At 46.3% G+C, this 14372-nt stretch overlaps 1 protein-coding gene across 3 annotated transcripts; it reads left to right on the top strand.

The window, feature by feature from the left end:
- Positions 1–2557: 2557 nt before the first annotated feature.
- Positions 2558–13103, top strand: ZBTB2 (zinc finger and BTB domain containing 2). Of its 3 annotated transcripts, none has more exons than XM_033056234.2 (3): positions 2558–3003; positions 6660–6843; positions 8831–13103. In XM_033056234.2, the coding sequence occupies exons 2-3, from the start codon at positions 6671–6673 to the stop codon at positions 10191–10193; spliced, it is 1536 nt and encodes a 511-aa protein (XP_032912125.1). In that variant the 5' UTR covers positions 2558–3003; positions 6660–6670; the 3' UTR covers positions 10194–13103. The 3 variants fall into 3 exon arrangements, with proteins under 3 accessions (XP_032912125.1, XP_032912126.1, XP_042635078.1); XM_033056235.2 differs by lacking the exon at positions 2558–3003 and adding an exon at positions 4067–4298; XM_042779144.1 differs by lacking the exon at positions 2558–3003 and having other exon boundaries at positions 5750–6843.
- Positions 13104–14372: the final 1269 nt, after the last annotated feature.

Raw genomic sequence — 14372 nt, forward strand, 5'->3', positions numbered from 1 at the left:
CTCTAGAAACTCAGGAGGAAAAACCAGCACAGAAAAACTAAAAGCACATTAATGCCACTTAATGAGACATGGATAAATTTTTATTACAGTTTTAGATGCATGGATAAAAATGCACCTAAAAAAACAAACCCAAAACTCCAAAGAAGAGATAGAAGTGATATTTTAGATTCACATGATAAACTGGGTGTCCCAAATGCATCAGGTAAATGTTTATCACTCCCTGTGACACAGGTGACATGTCTCAGGTGTCAGACAGTATTGAAGGTCTGAAGTTTTAGCAACATTACACTCAATACAGCCATCTTTCTACTGATTCCAACAGGCCTTGAATCTGACAAGATTAGAAACTGCATTATTGCTGGATTCAAGTACAGCAGTCCAAATAAAGGTGATTTAAAGCTGAATTATGAGCTGTTAATAATAAACCACAGCTCCTTTTTCTCCAGTTTCAAAGACAGCACAGAGGAGAATCCCACATGAATGCCAACACACAAGTAAGCAAGTGCAGCATAAAAGAGAAAAAGAGGCCAAAAAGCCTGCCAGATACCTGCCAGAAACACACTGGTTTTCCTAAGTAGCCCACTCAATTAAATTAAAAACTATATCACTTTTTCAGTATCTTCAGGAGAAAAAGACGGATAATGAAAGGCTAAGTGATTGAGTTCAAATACCCATCTAGTCTCTTTACTTTGTATTCAGTTTGCAAAACTGAAATGCAAGGGGAACCATTCAGGGGAAAAAATTGCCAAGTAGACTGGTTAAATACACTCTATAAACTTTCTGCCACATGCTCACATAGCAGAACCCAGAGAGTTGTGCTGAACTACAACGGACATGTTTTTAAGATCTCAGCTATTCAAGGGTCTTCAAGTTCTGTTCAACTGCTTTATTCTAAGTACCGAAACAGCAGCAGACAGCCTTCAGCTCCATAAAAATTAAAAGCTGTTGGGTTTTGGGGTTAGTTTGTTGGTTTTTTTAAAGACTTCACTAGTCTTAAAAACCTGCACTTTTCAGATGCAGTTTAACTTGGGTAAATAAATTAATATTCATGAGCTATTTGATGCAAAGACTCAAGCTGTGCCTATCAGGATATCCATTAATTTCCGTGGGAGATGGCTTAGTCAGACTCACATAAAACTGGTCTAATTCTTTATCAATTTAGATCCTGTAAAATTAACAATAGCCTAGGATGGCTGCAATCATCTGGGGACCTACAAACCAGACATGATACAACACTCCTCCTCCCCATCAGCACACCTGCTATCAAGATGCAAAGTTCAAAGTCTGGGCCTTTTTTCCATAGCATATCTATTTAATTACCATGGAAACAACATCCCAGGTATAGCTAGGCCCCTAAATGCTTGCTTAAATAAGTACCTTAAAAAAGGTAATAATCATCTGGAACTAATTCAGACAATTGGCATTGTGGCACATGCTCTTCCCCATGAACAACTGGGGGACACACTGGAGGACAGCAGGAGCAGGGCTGCAGGACAGGGGATGCAGAGGAACCCCCTTTAACTACTGAACTACTACTGGCCAAACATCTTCCCACAAGGTCTTCAACAAGGACAAAGTTTCTCTCTGAAAATGGTTCTGTCCACACCACTGCTCCACTTAGCAGATGTATCTGGGCTCTCCCCCTGGACTGATTGCCTGCCTGAGGAAATCACATCCAAGGTCCTCCCAGTCTCTCGTAGAAGACAGCATCCCTGCTCCACGCTAACAGCTGACTTAACTTCTTCAAGACCGACAATATTTTCCATGTATCGTGGACATATATATATTTCCAGGTGTATCTGTTGGTGCATTTCCTTATGCAGCTTTATAAGCATCCATGGATTACTCTACAGCATGCCCTGGATTTGGATAAAACGAGGCCTTGCTACAGCAACCTTCTCTGCACTCCACCACAAGCCTGCTGCTGTGGGAAGCTGAAGATGTGATTTTTATATATTGATTTTTACATATAATCCCTAAAAAAGGCAAGTTAAGAATACCTGCTTCAAATAACATGCGTCCAGCTGAACAGACCACAAGCAGACCCAACCTTTCCACTTCTGTACTCTGAATCACTCTTTTTGACAACTGAACTTGTAACCTCCCATCTGACAGCTCAGCTACAGCGTGCCCAGGGCAGTTCCACAGAGACTAGTCCCACGCCGCCCCTTCCCGGCGCACCGGACCGAGACTTGCTATAAACGACACCTGGAGAGCAGCCGGGGTGACACGGAGGACGGCACCGGCTCTCAGAGCTCCCGCCCGATAGGCCCGGGACACCGCGACCCGCCCGTCCCACATCCCCGGCGACTCCGCGGGAAGCGCAGGGACGCACCTGCGCCCGCCACTCCTGCCCGGCAGCGAGCGCGGGGGCAGCACCCGGCGACATCCATCCCTCCATCCCACACCCACCGCCAAGCGCCGCCCGGCGGGAGCCGCTCGGGCCCCCCGGCGGCGGCACCGAGCAGCCTCTGCCGCCACGGCGAGGCCGGACGGGCGCCGGGAAGGCGGCGGCGGGCGCGGCACAGCACCGCCCCATCGCATCCCATCTCATCCCATCCCAGCCCCGCACGCTGTCACGATCCCCGTTATCCCGCAGCGCTGGAGGCGGACAGGGGTGTAGGGGGGCCACACCGGCCTCCGCCGCCCGGGAGTTTTAAAGGGACAGCGCGTCTCGCTGGGACGGGAGCAGCGGCTTTGCTCCGGGGGTGCCCGGAGGGCGGGAGGGCCGCTCCCGTTCCCGGTGGTGGGGCGGGCGCGGAGGGAGGGGCGGGGGCTGGGTGTCTCCCGCTGCCGCCACAGCGCTCGCCGCCTCCCCTCCCCCACGGCGGGGGCTCCTCGCCGCAGCCTCTGTGCTCCGCTCCCGGTCATGTGACCCGAACGTAACCGGACAGGAAAAGCCGCCGCCGCCGCCGCCGCGCTGACTCCGTTGTTGCTGCTGCCGGGCGCGGAGACGGCGGCGGCCCCCGCGCGGCGCCACCCGGCGGCCCCCACGCCCCCCAGGTGAGCGAGCACCGGCCGCGCCGAGCCCGCCCCGCGGGGCAGCCCGGCCCCGCCGCCCGCACGTGCGCCCGGCCCCGTCGCGCCGGCCGCGGCCCGGGCTGAGGCGGCGGCGGCGGCGGGGGCGCGGCGGGGCCTGCTCGGCCCTACCTCCGCATTGTGTGCGAGCGGCGCCCCGGGCCCCGCCGGGTCCGAGCGGGCCGAGGGGGCGCGGGGCGGGAGGTGGAACTGCCCGGTGAATCCCCGCCGGGCCGGGTCGGGCCGGACCGGGCCGGGTGGCTCCATCCGGGACACGGTACGGGGGGGGGGATGGGTGCGCACCGAGGGGAGGGCCGGGCCGAGTCGGAGGGGAGTGGGTGGGTAGCGGAGAGGGAGGGAGAGAGGGAGGGGGCCGGGGGGGCCGGTGCCGCCCGGCGCGGGGCTCGGCTCGGCCGGTTGAGGCCCGCGCTCCCTCCTCCCTCCCGCCCCCTTCGGCGGCGGTGGCGGCGGCGGCAGCAGCAGCGGGATCCGGCGCGGGGCGGGGCCGCCCCGCCTGTCCCCCGTCCCCCCCCCCCCCGGCGGGTTGGGATGGGCCGGCCCTGGCGGCGGCGGCGGCGGCTCTTCCCGTCTCGCGCGCCCTGGCGGCTCCGCTCGCGCTGCGTCTCGCGCGCCGTCTCCGTCCCGTCCGTGCGCGCGTGGCGTGCGCGGGGGGGAGGTGGGCGGTGCCAGCGGGAGGAGGGAGGGGCGGGGCGCAGCCAGTGAGAACGGCGCGCGGCGGCCCGGCCTTCCGCCCCGGCGGCCAATGGGAGCGCGCCGTCCGCTCCCGCACTGGGGCCGAGCGTGCTCCGGGCATGGAGCGGGCGCGCGGCCGGACACGCCCCCGGCCCGGGCGAGGCGGGAGCGCCCCGGGGGTGGGAGGCCGGGAAGCGGCGCGCGGCGCCGGCCGGGCCCGTGGCGGGTCCCCGCCCGCCGCCCGGGCTGAGGGCGAAGGCCGAGCGGGCGGCTGCCGCCGCTGCGGGAGGTGCGGCGCGGCTGTGAGCGGCCGGGGCCTGGCCGGTGCCCTCTGCTGTCGGAGCGGGAGCAGCGCCGCGGGCTCGGTGCCCGGCGTGCCAGAGCAGATCGGGAAGCGCCGTGCCCCAGCTGTTCCCTGGCAGCCCGGTTGGCCGCTCGTGCCCCACGCACTCCTGGGGTACCGGCGCTTCCCCGGTGCCGTCCTGGGCTTGTGCCGCCCCCTTTTCCCTGCCGGGTCTCCGAGGCGAGCGCCCTTCCCGAACGGGCTCGCCCCCGCGTGGCTTCTCACCCAGCGCCGAACAGATTAGGTAATTTCCAAAGCCGGGCTGGGCCGGGGGAGGACTGCCCCCACGGGGTTTCAGCGCACAGCAAGTGTTTCACACACTTGTTGAATCGGTCAGCACTGAAATACGGCCTTGCCGGCGTTAATCACCATTTTACTTAGCTAAGGGTAAAATTCCTGAGCACACGCATACCTGATCCTCGCTCTTTTCATTTCCCCGCCCTGTCATTTCCTCAGAGTGTAATTAGTGTAGTGCTTTTAGCTGGAACATTTAAATATCATCCAGATACATGCAAAACATAATGTTGTGCACATGTATCTTTTCTTTAAAAGATCAGTTCAGGTCTCTAAGGAAGGGCTTGCTGTTTGGGGTAAGAGTGACGCTCCAAACTAAACACTCTTAGGACGGTAATAACTAGAAAGAATGCTTGTCTGGCTTGGAGTGCCCTCACATCGGTGGTTTGCTCTGCTTGGCAAGTTTTGTTGTCCAAGTACAAACCAGACTGAATTTAAAAAATGTAAAGCACATTAATAATCCAAATTAAAGGGGGAAAGAATCAAGTATGTTTTCTGTAACATCACCTGCATGAAGCATCTTGCAGGATTAAATAACACCAAGCATGCATTTTGTTCCTGCTGACAGCAAGTATTCCCTCTTGTGGAGGGAGGGATAGAATCTTAGCATATTGTCTGTACGAATTTAGTTATCCAAACATTAGCTTAGGGAGGAGAATATGTATCTAAAGAGAGCTGAAACCTAACTTCTTTTTCTCTTATTAACTATAAGAAAATAATCAGCTGTATCTTACTCTGTATTTCTTTCTTTGTCTTTACACCCTTGTCTGCAGTGAGTTCTGATCTCGTGTGAATGCAAAGGAATGCATTTGGTCAGCCTCGTTATTGCTTTAAATACAAGGGAATTCTTCCCTGTCCAGCAAGTAGAAATACTTGCTTCTCCAGTGACTAAATACTGGCATATGTGGAATACACATCTGTTCTCTTTCCCAAAAAGCCATGCTCTTACTGTATAAAAGAAACTAGCTGCTTGAACCTGACTTAAAATTTCGATAAGTTTAGAGGGGAAAACACCCAAGACTTTTTATAAACCTTTTGGTCCACTTCTAGTTTCACCTTCTCTTTCTGTTCTCTTCTGTTTCTGTTCTAGGCATTACATGGCCAGGAATTTTGTTGGCTTCTCTTGCTGTATTATATGTTTATGTACAGATTTATATTGCTTCATACTTACCATTTTTTTTTTGCCCAAAGCTCTATTTGCTTTGATTAAGTTTGTTAAGCCCTGTGTTTTTCCGTCCATCCATCCATCCATCCATCCATCCATCCATCCATCCATCCAACCATGGGTAACTGTCCTAATGTGTTTTCATGTCTATTTTTTCCCCCAAAGTTACAAATTTTTGCTTCCAAGACTGCCCTTGAGTCCTTGAGGAAAAGTTTATAGCTCTTAGCTCTTTGTGGGCAACCTCCAGCAGCTGATACAGGGAGGTGCCCAGGAGGGTGAGGGGCTGTGGAAATCCTGGCCTAGGGTCAGTGCCACATTTCACTGTTCTTATCCTACCTGGTGCTGATGGCCAGCCATGGACAGAGCTGCGCCTCTCACCCTTTGAGTTTCTTGATTGGCTAGGCAGGCATGAGGCATTCTTAAAAATGCTGTTGTTGCAGATCTCAATAAATAGATGAATAGTTATTAGATGAAAAGATTGGCCGCTCCTGTGTTGATAGTCCAGGGGGCTTGCCAATACCTAGAATGAATTCACTGTTTAAGTATCTGGTATGCAACTGGTGTTTCCTAGGAGGGGGCATAACCATCACAAATGTTCAGTTATTAAATGCAGGGCTTGGATTCAGCTGGATGGACCCATAACTTTTAGGTAAAAGGTAAACAGACACACTGAAAACCCAGGGTAAAAGGGTTGTGTCACTCCCACCAGTGTAGGTGAGAGGGACTGACATCAGAAAGGAAATACCATTTTCCTATTTTGAGCAGACAAGTGGCAACCGAAACGCTTTCTTTTTCCTACTCTGTATAGGTGATTCTACTACTTGTTAATATATCTTTCTCTTCCTTAGCTATTTGTATTTCTGTATCCAAGTACCCACACCATGCCTTTTCAGAACACTAAGGTCCTGATTCTCCTTTGCTCTTTAAGCCTTGGCAAATCACTCACCCCTTTGTGAATCACATCGGCCATCATGAAAGAGAAATCCTTGCCTATGTGTAAGGTATCTTTTATACAGTAACTTGGGATTAAGACCTGTTGCTAAAGTATGGCATCTGGATATTGTAGAAAATATCTGTTAAGAGACAGCTACTGTTGCATCTGTGCATCTACTGTTAAATTTTACATGCAAGTCATTTGCTTTTCAGAGTGTAAAAAAATGGATTTGGCCAACCATGGACTTATACTGCTGCAGCAGCTAAATGCTCAGAGAGAGTTCGGTTTCCTGTGTGACTGCACAGTTGCCATTGGGGATGTCTACTTCAAGGCACACAAATCTGTCCTCGCTTCTTTCTCCAACTACTTCAAGATGTTGTTTGTTCATCAAACCAGGTAACGCTAAAAAGGTTCACCATTTAAATGTTTTTCAGTTGACTAAGCTAAGGAAGTCTAGCAACAGAAGTTCTTTTTGCCTCTTGTTACAACATAAAGTGGAATCCAGTCTTAACTACAAACTTGAACCTTACTTTAAAACATGTTGAAGTTGAACTGTGATTCATTAATGCTAATTTTATATTTTAGCACAAATTCTTTATCCTTAAAAAGGCATAGAAAATTTAATTTCTACAGTTGAATACTTCAAGGATCCTGTCTTCTCTCCTGCACTTTTCTTCCCCCACTCACTATCCTCTACTCTGTCTTGACACTGTTCTTGACATTTGTGTAATGTTATATACAGTCCAGTAAGTACTTGCTGGGAGGTTTTGAGAAATAAACTTACAAAAAAGGTGCATGTATTTCATTTCTTTGCAGTTTATTGTCAGTTAAATAATAGAGTACTACGTAATGGTGGAAAATAAGGGGTTTCGTGGTACTTTTCTTTCAGTCGTTTTTTTTTTGTTGTTATTGTTGTTTTTTTTTAATTTTTGTACCACAGACTTACATTGAGGGGATTGAAAAGATCACCAAAATGTAAGATCACTTTAAAGATTTTTTGGTATTTTTCCAAAATACTTGAACTAACTCAAAAGGTTTATGTTAAGTAATGCACACTTAACTCTTTGGCCAAGAGTTCTTAGCCAGAAGTGAACTGCTAGGACAGAAGTGCATTTGCACTTCTGAAACAGGACTGCAGGCAGATGTTATCATCCTTAATGCTCCATCAAGAGCACACAGTCATCTTCGGAAGACAGCATTGCAAAGTTTACTTTTGAGTCATATGTCTGAATTCAGAAGCAGTCACAGAGAGAGCTCAAGAAGGGTGCACCTCAAGAAATGGAAGAGTTGGTTATCATTTCCTCCTCAGCTTGGTAGCATACTTAGTTAGAGCATTCAGACCACAGCACACAATCATGTCCATTTCTGAATTTCTGTGGTTTATTTGTGTTTGTTTTTAACAGAGGAGCTACAAATAATTATGAAAAATAATTAGAATCTCAGTTCCTGTCCTGTTAGTTAGCTGACCTCGCAAAAATGTTCCCGGTATTCTTTCTGCTATGAACCTTGCCTTACTTTCTGCACAGAGATACAGCTTTAGCTAGTGCAGTGATAGCTGTCTCAGTCCAGAGCATCATAAAGATTTGATGCATAGGGCACACTGTGAGCTGGAGGGTGATGTTGGTTTCAGTCCTGTTGGGCTGAAGAGGGCATCACAGCTAAAGCATCTCCCTTTGAGTGCTGTAATCCAGGGACTGCTAGGCTGACCACACAGTCCACTGGTGCTGCTGTTTCTCCCTCCCTGTTCAAGGAAAAAAGCTGCTGTTCTGCTGTGTAGGGAACCTGGACTCCACCTGGTTACACCTGTTGCATCAGATCCCTGGGGGGATTCACACCCTGTCCTGCATGGTTTCTGGATCATAATGCATTTGGGACAACGCAATATCACACATTTGCAGAACTGTAGCTCTAAACCCTAGTAGGACATAGAAGCCCAGCAGGCAAGAATAAATTTTAGGTGTTTTCAGGGCTAAATACTGAGAGGAATTTATTGGACTGTGAATTTAGAGTCCTGTGCTAGCAGGCTTTAATTTAGCTACAGATGTGTTTTAATCCAGCCAAGAAAAGGGGGAAAATGTCTTTGCAGTTTACAAAATATGCTAATATGTGACAACATATTTGCAACATAACAGCAGTTTAAAATAGTATAGATTGCAATGGGACAGCTTTTCTTTCAAGCAACGTACTTCACCGAGAAAAGAAGTCATCTTTCAAGTAGGTCCTAAGATTAACTCTTTTAAAGTGTTTCCCTTAATATTTATTGCAGGTTCTGTCTTTTGAATTTAAGTAGAAACCACCTATTTTTATCAAGGCTTGAATAACCTAGAACTGGAAAAAATATTTTCCTTATGTCTTACATATATAATTTTGTTTCACCTTTCAGTGAATGTGTCCGTTTGAAAGCGACCGACATACAGCCAGATATCTTCAGTTATCTTTTGCATTTGATGTACACTGGGAAGATGGCACCACAACTCATTGACCCAGTTCGACTAGAACAGGGAATAAAGTTTCTGCATGCATATCCACTAATTCAAGAGGCCAGCCTTGCAAGTCAGGGAACTTTTTCTCACCCGGATCAAGTCTTTCCATTAGCATCTTCATTGTATGGCATTCAGATTGCAGATCACCAGATAAGACATCCCACTAAGGTTACGTCAGCAACTGACAAACTTGGGCGAGAACCACGGCCTCAGACATCACGGATGAGCCAAGAGCAGGCTTCTGAAGGCTCACAGCTCTCGCAGTTGGGTTCAAATCTGCCACAAGTGACCCGGACAAATATGTCTACTTCTGACCCATTGCCATCTTCTCTATCTCCAGAATTGGTATCTGCTGCTGGTAATAATTCACCTTCGGGAGAAGAGGCCAATATGGAAGCATCTTCTTCAGATGAGCAGCCTGCCTCTCTCACAATAGCACATGTCAAGCCAAGCATCATGAAAAGGAATGGAAGCTTCCCAAAATACTATGCCTGTCACCTCTGTGGTCGCCGGTTCAACCTGCGCAGCAGTTTGCGGGAGCACCTGCAGATCCACACGGGAGTTCCCTTTGCATCTAGCCAGCAGGGAGAAAGTAATATCTCTTTGTCTCTCTGTAACAACACAGCTGATAAAGATGCCATGGAAGTGCCTGAAGCGGGGATGATTAGTGACAGCGAGCTGCAGCAGATCTCAGACTCCCCAATAATTGATGGGCAGCAGCAGTCAGAGACACCTCCCCCCTCCGACATCGCAGACATTGACAACCTGGAGCAGGCAGATCAAGAGAGGGAGGTAAAGAGACGGAAATACGAATGTTCCATCTGTGGTCGCAAATTTATTCAGAAAAGCCACTGGAGGGAGCACATGTACATTCACACGGGCAAGCCCTTCAAGTGCAGCACTTGTGACAAAAGCTTTTGTAGGGCTAACCAGGCTGCCAGACACGTGTGCCTAAACCAGAGCATGGACACATACACGATGGTGGATAAACAGACTCTGGAGCTCTGTACTTTTGAGGAAGGCAGTCAAATGGACAACATGTTAGTACAGACCAACAAGCCCTACAAATGTAACTTGTGTGACAAAACTTTTTCAACTCCCAATGAAGTAGTCAAACATTCGTGCCAAAATCAGAACTCTGTCTTTACACTAGAAGAAGATCGCTCCATTCTGTTAGGTGGTGGGGACACAGAAGCCACAGAGACTGATAATGCAGTGTTAGCCTCCATCAAAAAGGAGCAGGAAGCAGTGTTGTTAGACTGAATGTGAAACCTATATCAATTTTTTAAGTTTCTTTACTCATTTTTTATTAAATCAATTTTTTCCTCCCCCTACCTCTTACCTCACTTACCCCTACCATCTTTTCCAGCAACCTCCTTCCCACCCTTTGTCTTCAGCAACCAGAACTGTACTGGCACATTAGGAAATTGGACTTTGCCTCTCCCACCAAAACAAACAAAAAGCTCTTGCATCAAACCACAACAAAATTGATTTTAATACAAAGGAACATGTGAAAAAACAATCCAGCTAACTATGTTGATAGTATTAGTTATTCCAAATTTAATAGATTTTAAACAAAATTTAGATTGCTTTAAAGTGTATTTAGATACAATGATGAGTGTAATGAGAAACAGAGTATCAGTTTGGTAAGCAAAGGATATATGTGTTTTAGTTTCCCTGGTAGAAGGCATTTTGAGATCTGGCAGATTAAACACCGTGCTCTTTACAAGTCTGCATGCAAGTTAAGGTTATAACCTAAGCCCTCAGAACTTTTCTCAAGTAATGCAGAAAACTCTGCTCATTGAGTTATAAAGAACTGAGGGTGTTGGTTTTCTTTTAGCCGTATGTTTTCCTTCAAGTATGCCTTTGGGTATCTGTTTCAGAGTCAAGCAAAGTCGTTACTTAGTCAAATTTTGACTTAAGTAGCTGTAATAGTAATGTGATGGCAATCTTTATATATATATATATAAATACTGTATATGTATAAAGATTTATATATATATAAAGTGTCTGTGTATATTTGGTACAGGTAAATAAATGCACACATCCTTTTTAAGTAACTGGCCGTCTACTCTCAGATTCAGCCTGGAATGTCTTCTAGTTGTTTGACAAATCTGGTCATTGCACAGGTTGCTTTTAACCAAATTTGAAAAGTCCTGAGCTGTGTGCATTTTTATTGACCTGTTGAAGAGAAGCCAATAGGTAAGTGTTGTCACCCAAGCTACCAAGGAAACTAGAGAAGTGGCGTACTGGTGAGCACTGCACCATCATTAGTGCAGCACACGTGTGTGTTGTTAGCTATACAGAGGTTTGAGTCATTCTGGATGAAAGGAGAGAGAAAAGCTTTATTCCCTTACTCAGGCAAGGAATGTCTGTGATTTCACTTCGTCTAATGGCATGAGTTAAGAGGGAAGAAAAGTGCTGTTCTAGCAACAGGGGATCATGGTTGTTTTAAAATGAATCTGTAGTGCTGGCTGGGAAATTCTGCTCTATGAGAGTCCTGTTATTTTGAAAGCCAAAACAAAGCCTGCAAAAACTGAAAGGGTGAATTCTGTAGTTTTAGTTACTGCTGATGGTAGTACTGCATCTTTGTGTTAAAAATCAAGTTGTTGATTTTTATTATTTTATATAGATGCCCAGATTTTTTGCTGGTAGCCTAAAAACCTAAACTGACAGCAGCAGTGAAGCCCACTGAGCAATTACTGGGCCAACAGAAGGTGTAAGTGGACAGAAAAAGTACCCCATCATAAATGGAGACGGTGTGTGTTTGGGGGGAGGGGTGGGAGAGGGCAAGTCACAAATCACAGCTCTTCTCTGTGTATACGTTTAAACTGAATATCATCTTTTTGTGTATAGTTAAGTTCTCAGATTTGTAAGTTTTTATACATCATTTCATTGAATAAAAACTGAATTAAATGGGATATGATTTATTGAGTTGAAGGTGAAAGGTTGTTGGTGTTTGGTCTTCCTGGATGAGCTCTTGCCGAATCAGTTTAAAAACCAAGCAATGTATTCCGTTTATCAGACTAAAACATCCATCACACAGGTGAACAATGAGCTTAATAAAACTTAAGGTGGATTTAGCACAAAAAGTCTCTACGTACTGGATTTTTTTCCCAGTTTATTATAATGTGACTATTATTGTAAAGCTTATTGTAAGTGATATTGATTTTGTTATTCTCTTGTATAAGAGTAATAGATTTAAAATCAATTTACTTCAAAGTATAGAAGTCTTTTGAGGTAAAAAAAAATCTTACAGAATTTAGTGATGCCCATTTTAAAGCTTCTTTAGGATCTTCATCTACCAGTATAATTTCCTTAAATGTGGGTTTTATTTAATCTTCCTTAGTCCAGAATGTTCTCAGAGTAGAGAAAAACAAAAGAGCAAACCTTTCCTAGTTCAGGGTAATGTCTGTTTTTGAGGTATCTGTGGTTTAGGGTATAGTCACTAGTTCATTTCCAAAATGACTGAAGCTGCTAAAGGTGCTACCACCTCAGATGTTAGTTACTGCTTTGATGCTCTTTTTTTTCTACTTTTTTTTTTTTTTTTTTAAATTCCAGAGCTTCAGTTCTGCTCCGAGACAGAGTACAACAGTTCAGCTCAGCTCCCCAGGTGGCTGGTTGTGTCAGGGTGCACATGGACACACCATTTATTGTGAGACATTATTCCTGCTCTCACCTCTCCTCCACTATTTGGACATCATGATGTTTGCTAAGTTACATGTTGAATGGACTCAAGTGAAAACCAACCAGTCCTAAAAAATGCTATTTTTCTGTCAAACTGTTCCTTATTTTAGCTCTGCAGAGAGTTTTGAACAGCTCACAGATTGTGCAGAGATGGAGATGAGCCAGGAAGAGCCTCACTGAAGCCAATGTTGCTGCTGGCAACATCCAGGATGTAGAAGATGGGAAGTGGTGATTCCCACTCGGGCAGGTAGCTCCGCTGGAGGGCAGTGTGGCCTTGCAGGCTGATGTGCTGCCCAGCAAGAAGCAGCAGGGTAGGGCAGGGAACAAGCAACCGTGAAAGGAGTTGGTTATGACGGTCCTACTGCTACAAGGAACGTGAAATTGCAGGCTCAGCAGGGATCCTTTCACCTGTTAATATTTATTCTTAAGAAATAACACTGTCGAGTAAAGAGAAAAAAAACACAATAAAGAGACTTTTAATATGTGTTGAGCTATGATACTGGTTTCTTTTAAACACCCTTTGTTTGATGCTCCATAGGGATGTTTAAATCATTGTCTTTCAACTTCATGAGCAGTTTTGTTCCTTTAAAACAAATTAGAAACAGTGTATTCTGGCTATTAACACCTGCATCGAGAATTTGGGAAATGGCAGCACAAATGCAGTTTTGTTCAAGCTTCTTTGTTTAAACCTTCTCAATTATTATTAGTTAGACATAACTCCGGGATTTAGTTTTCAATATTTGACTTGGAGATTTGTGACTGAGTTGCTCATTGCTCATTCAGTCTGCTCACCTGCTGAAGTTGTGAATTTCCTACCAAATGAAAGCAGACATCTTGGCAGGAACTGCTGAGAAGTCGGTGAAATCTGCCATCATTCAAGGCTGTGGGCCGGAACTTCAGCCCCATGTTTTTCCAAAGGAGTATCTTCGAAGTTAATTTGCTAGGCATATGACTTGTTATCTCTGCCTTGGCTTCAAAAGTACCAAACACCTATAAATCTCTCTGCTCCAACAGAGGATCATCACTTCTGAAAATGGTTTGCAGTCCATGGCAGTCATTATTTTTCTATCAGACCATCACTGATCTGATAATCATTCTGCTTCAACAGGGAGAGAATTTATCAGAAGATGTTTGTGTTACAAACATTGAATACTTGAAATTGTGCTCCTGTTTACACTGCAGAGCCTTCAGTTGCTGTCCTGATGTTTGGAAAATCTGGCTGGCTTTTCAGCTCCAAATCCCATAAAATAACAGCCTCAGTCACAAAAAGCTGTCAGTTGCAAGAGAAAAAAAAAAAAAGAACTGAATGAACTGAATGGATTTCATTCTGTTTACTTTAAATAATTTCTTTGGCACTGCAACATATTTTGCATTAGTTGAAGGAGGCCCAGTTAGACTCGAGCAGGTGCTATGATACCTGGTACCTGGTGGCATCAGAGTGTTTCTTTCCCAATCTGCTTAACAGGAGGATTACCTTGTTTGGGTATATTTTGCCTTTTTGGAGGGTAATACAGTTCTTTAGATAGCATTATCCCAAGCACTTAAAGATCAAACTGATTACAGTAATTTCATGATTACAAGCCACACTGACTATAAGCTGCATCTCTGGGTGTTGGCAACGTTTCATTCTTTGTCCACACATAAGTCGCACCTGAATATAAGCCGCTCTGTCGTTCGCAGCGAGGACCTGCGTGCAACAAAGTTGCCAAATAGTAACAGAATCGTGGCATGGCAGGGTTTACTGGCTCGGCTCGG

This window comes from Catharus ustulatus, chromosome 3, assembly GCF_009819885.2.
Source record: "Catharus ustulatus isolate bCatUst1 chromosome 3, bCatUst1.pri.v2, whole genome shotgun sequence".
NCBI classification, from domain to species: Eukaryota; Metazoa; Chordata; class Aves; order Passeriformes; family Turdidae; genus Catharus; species Catharus ustulatus.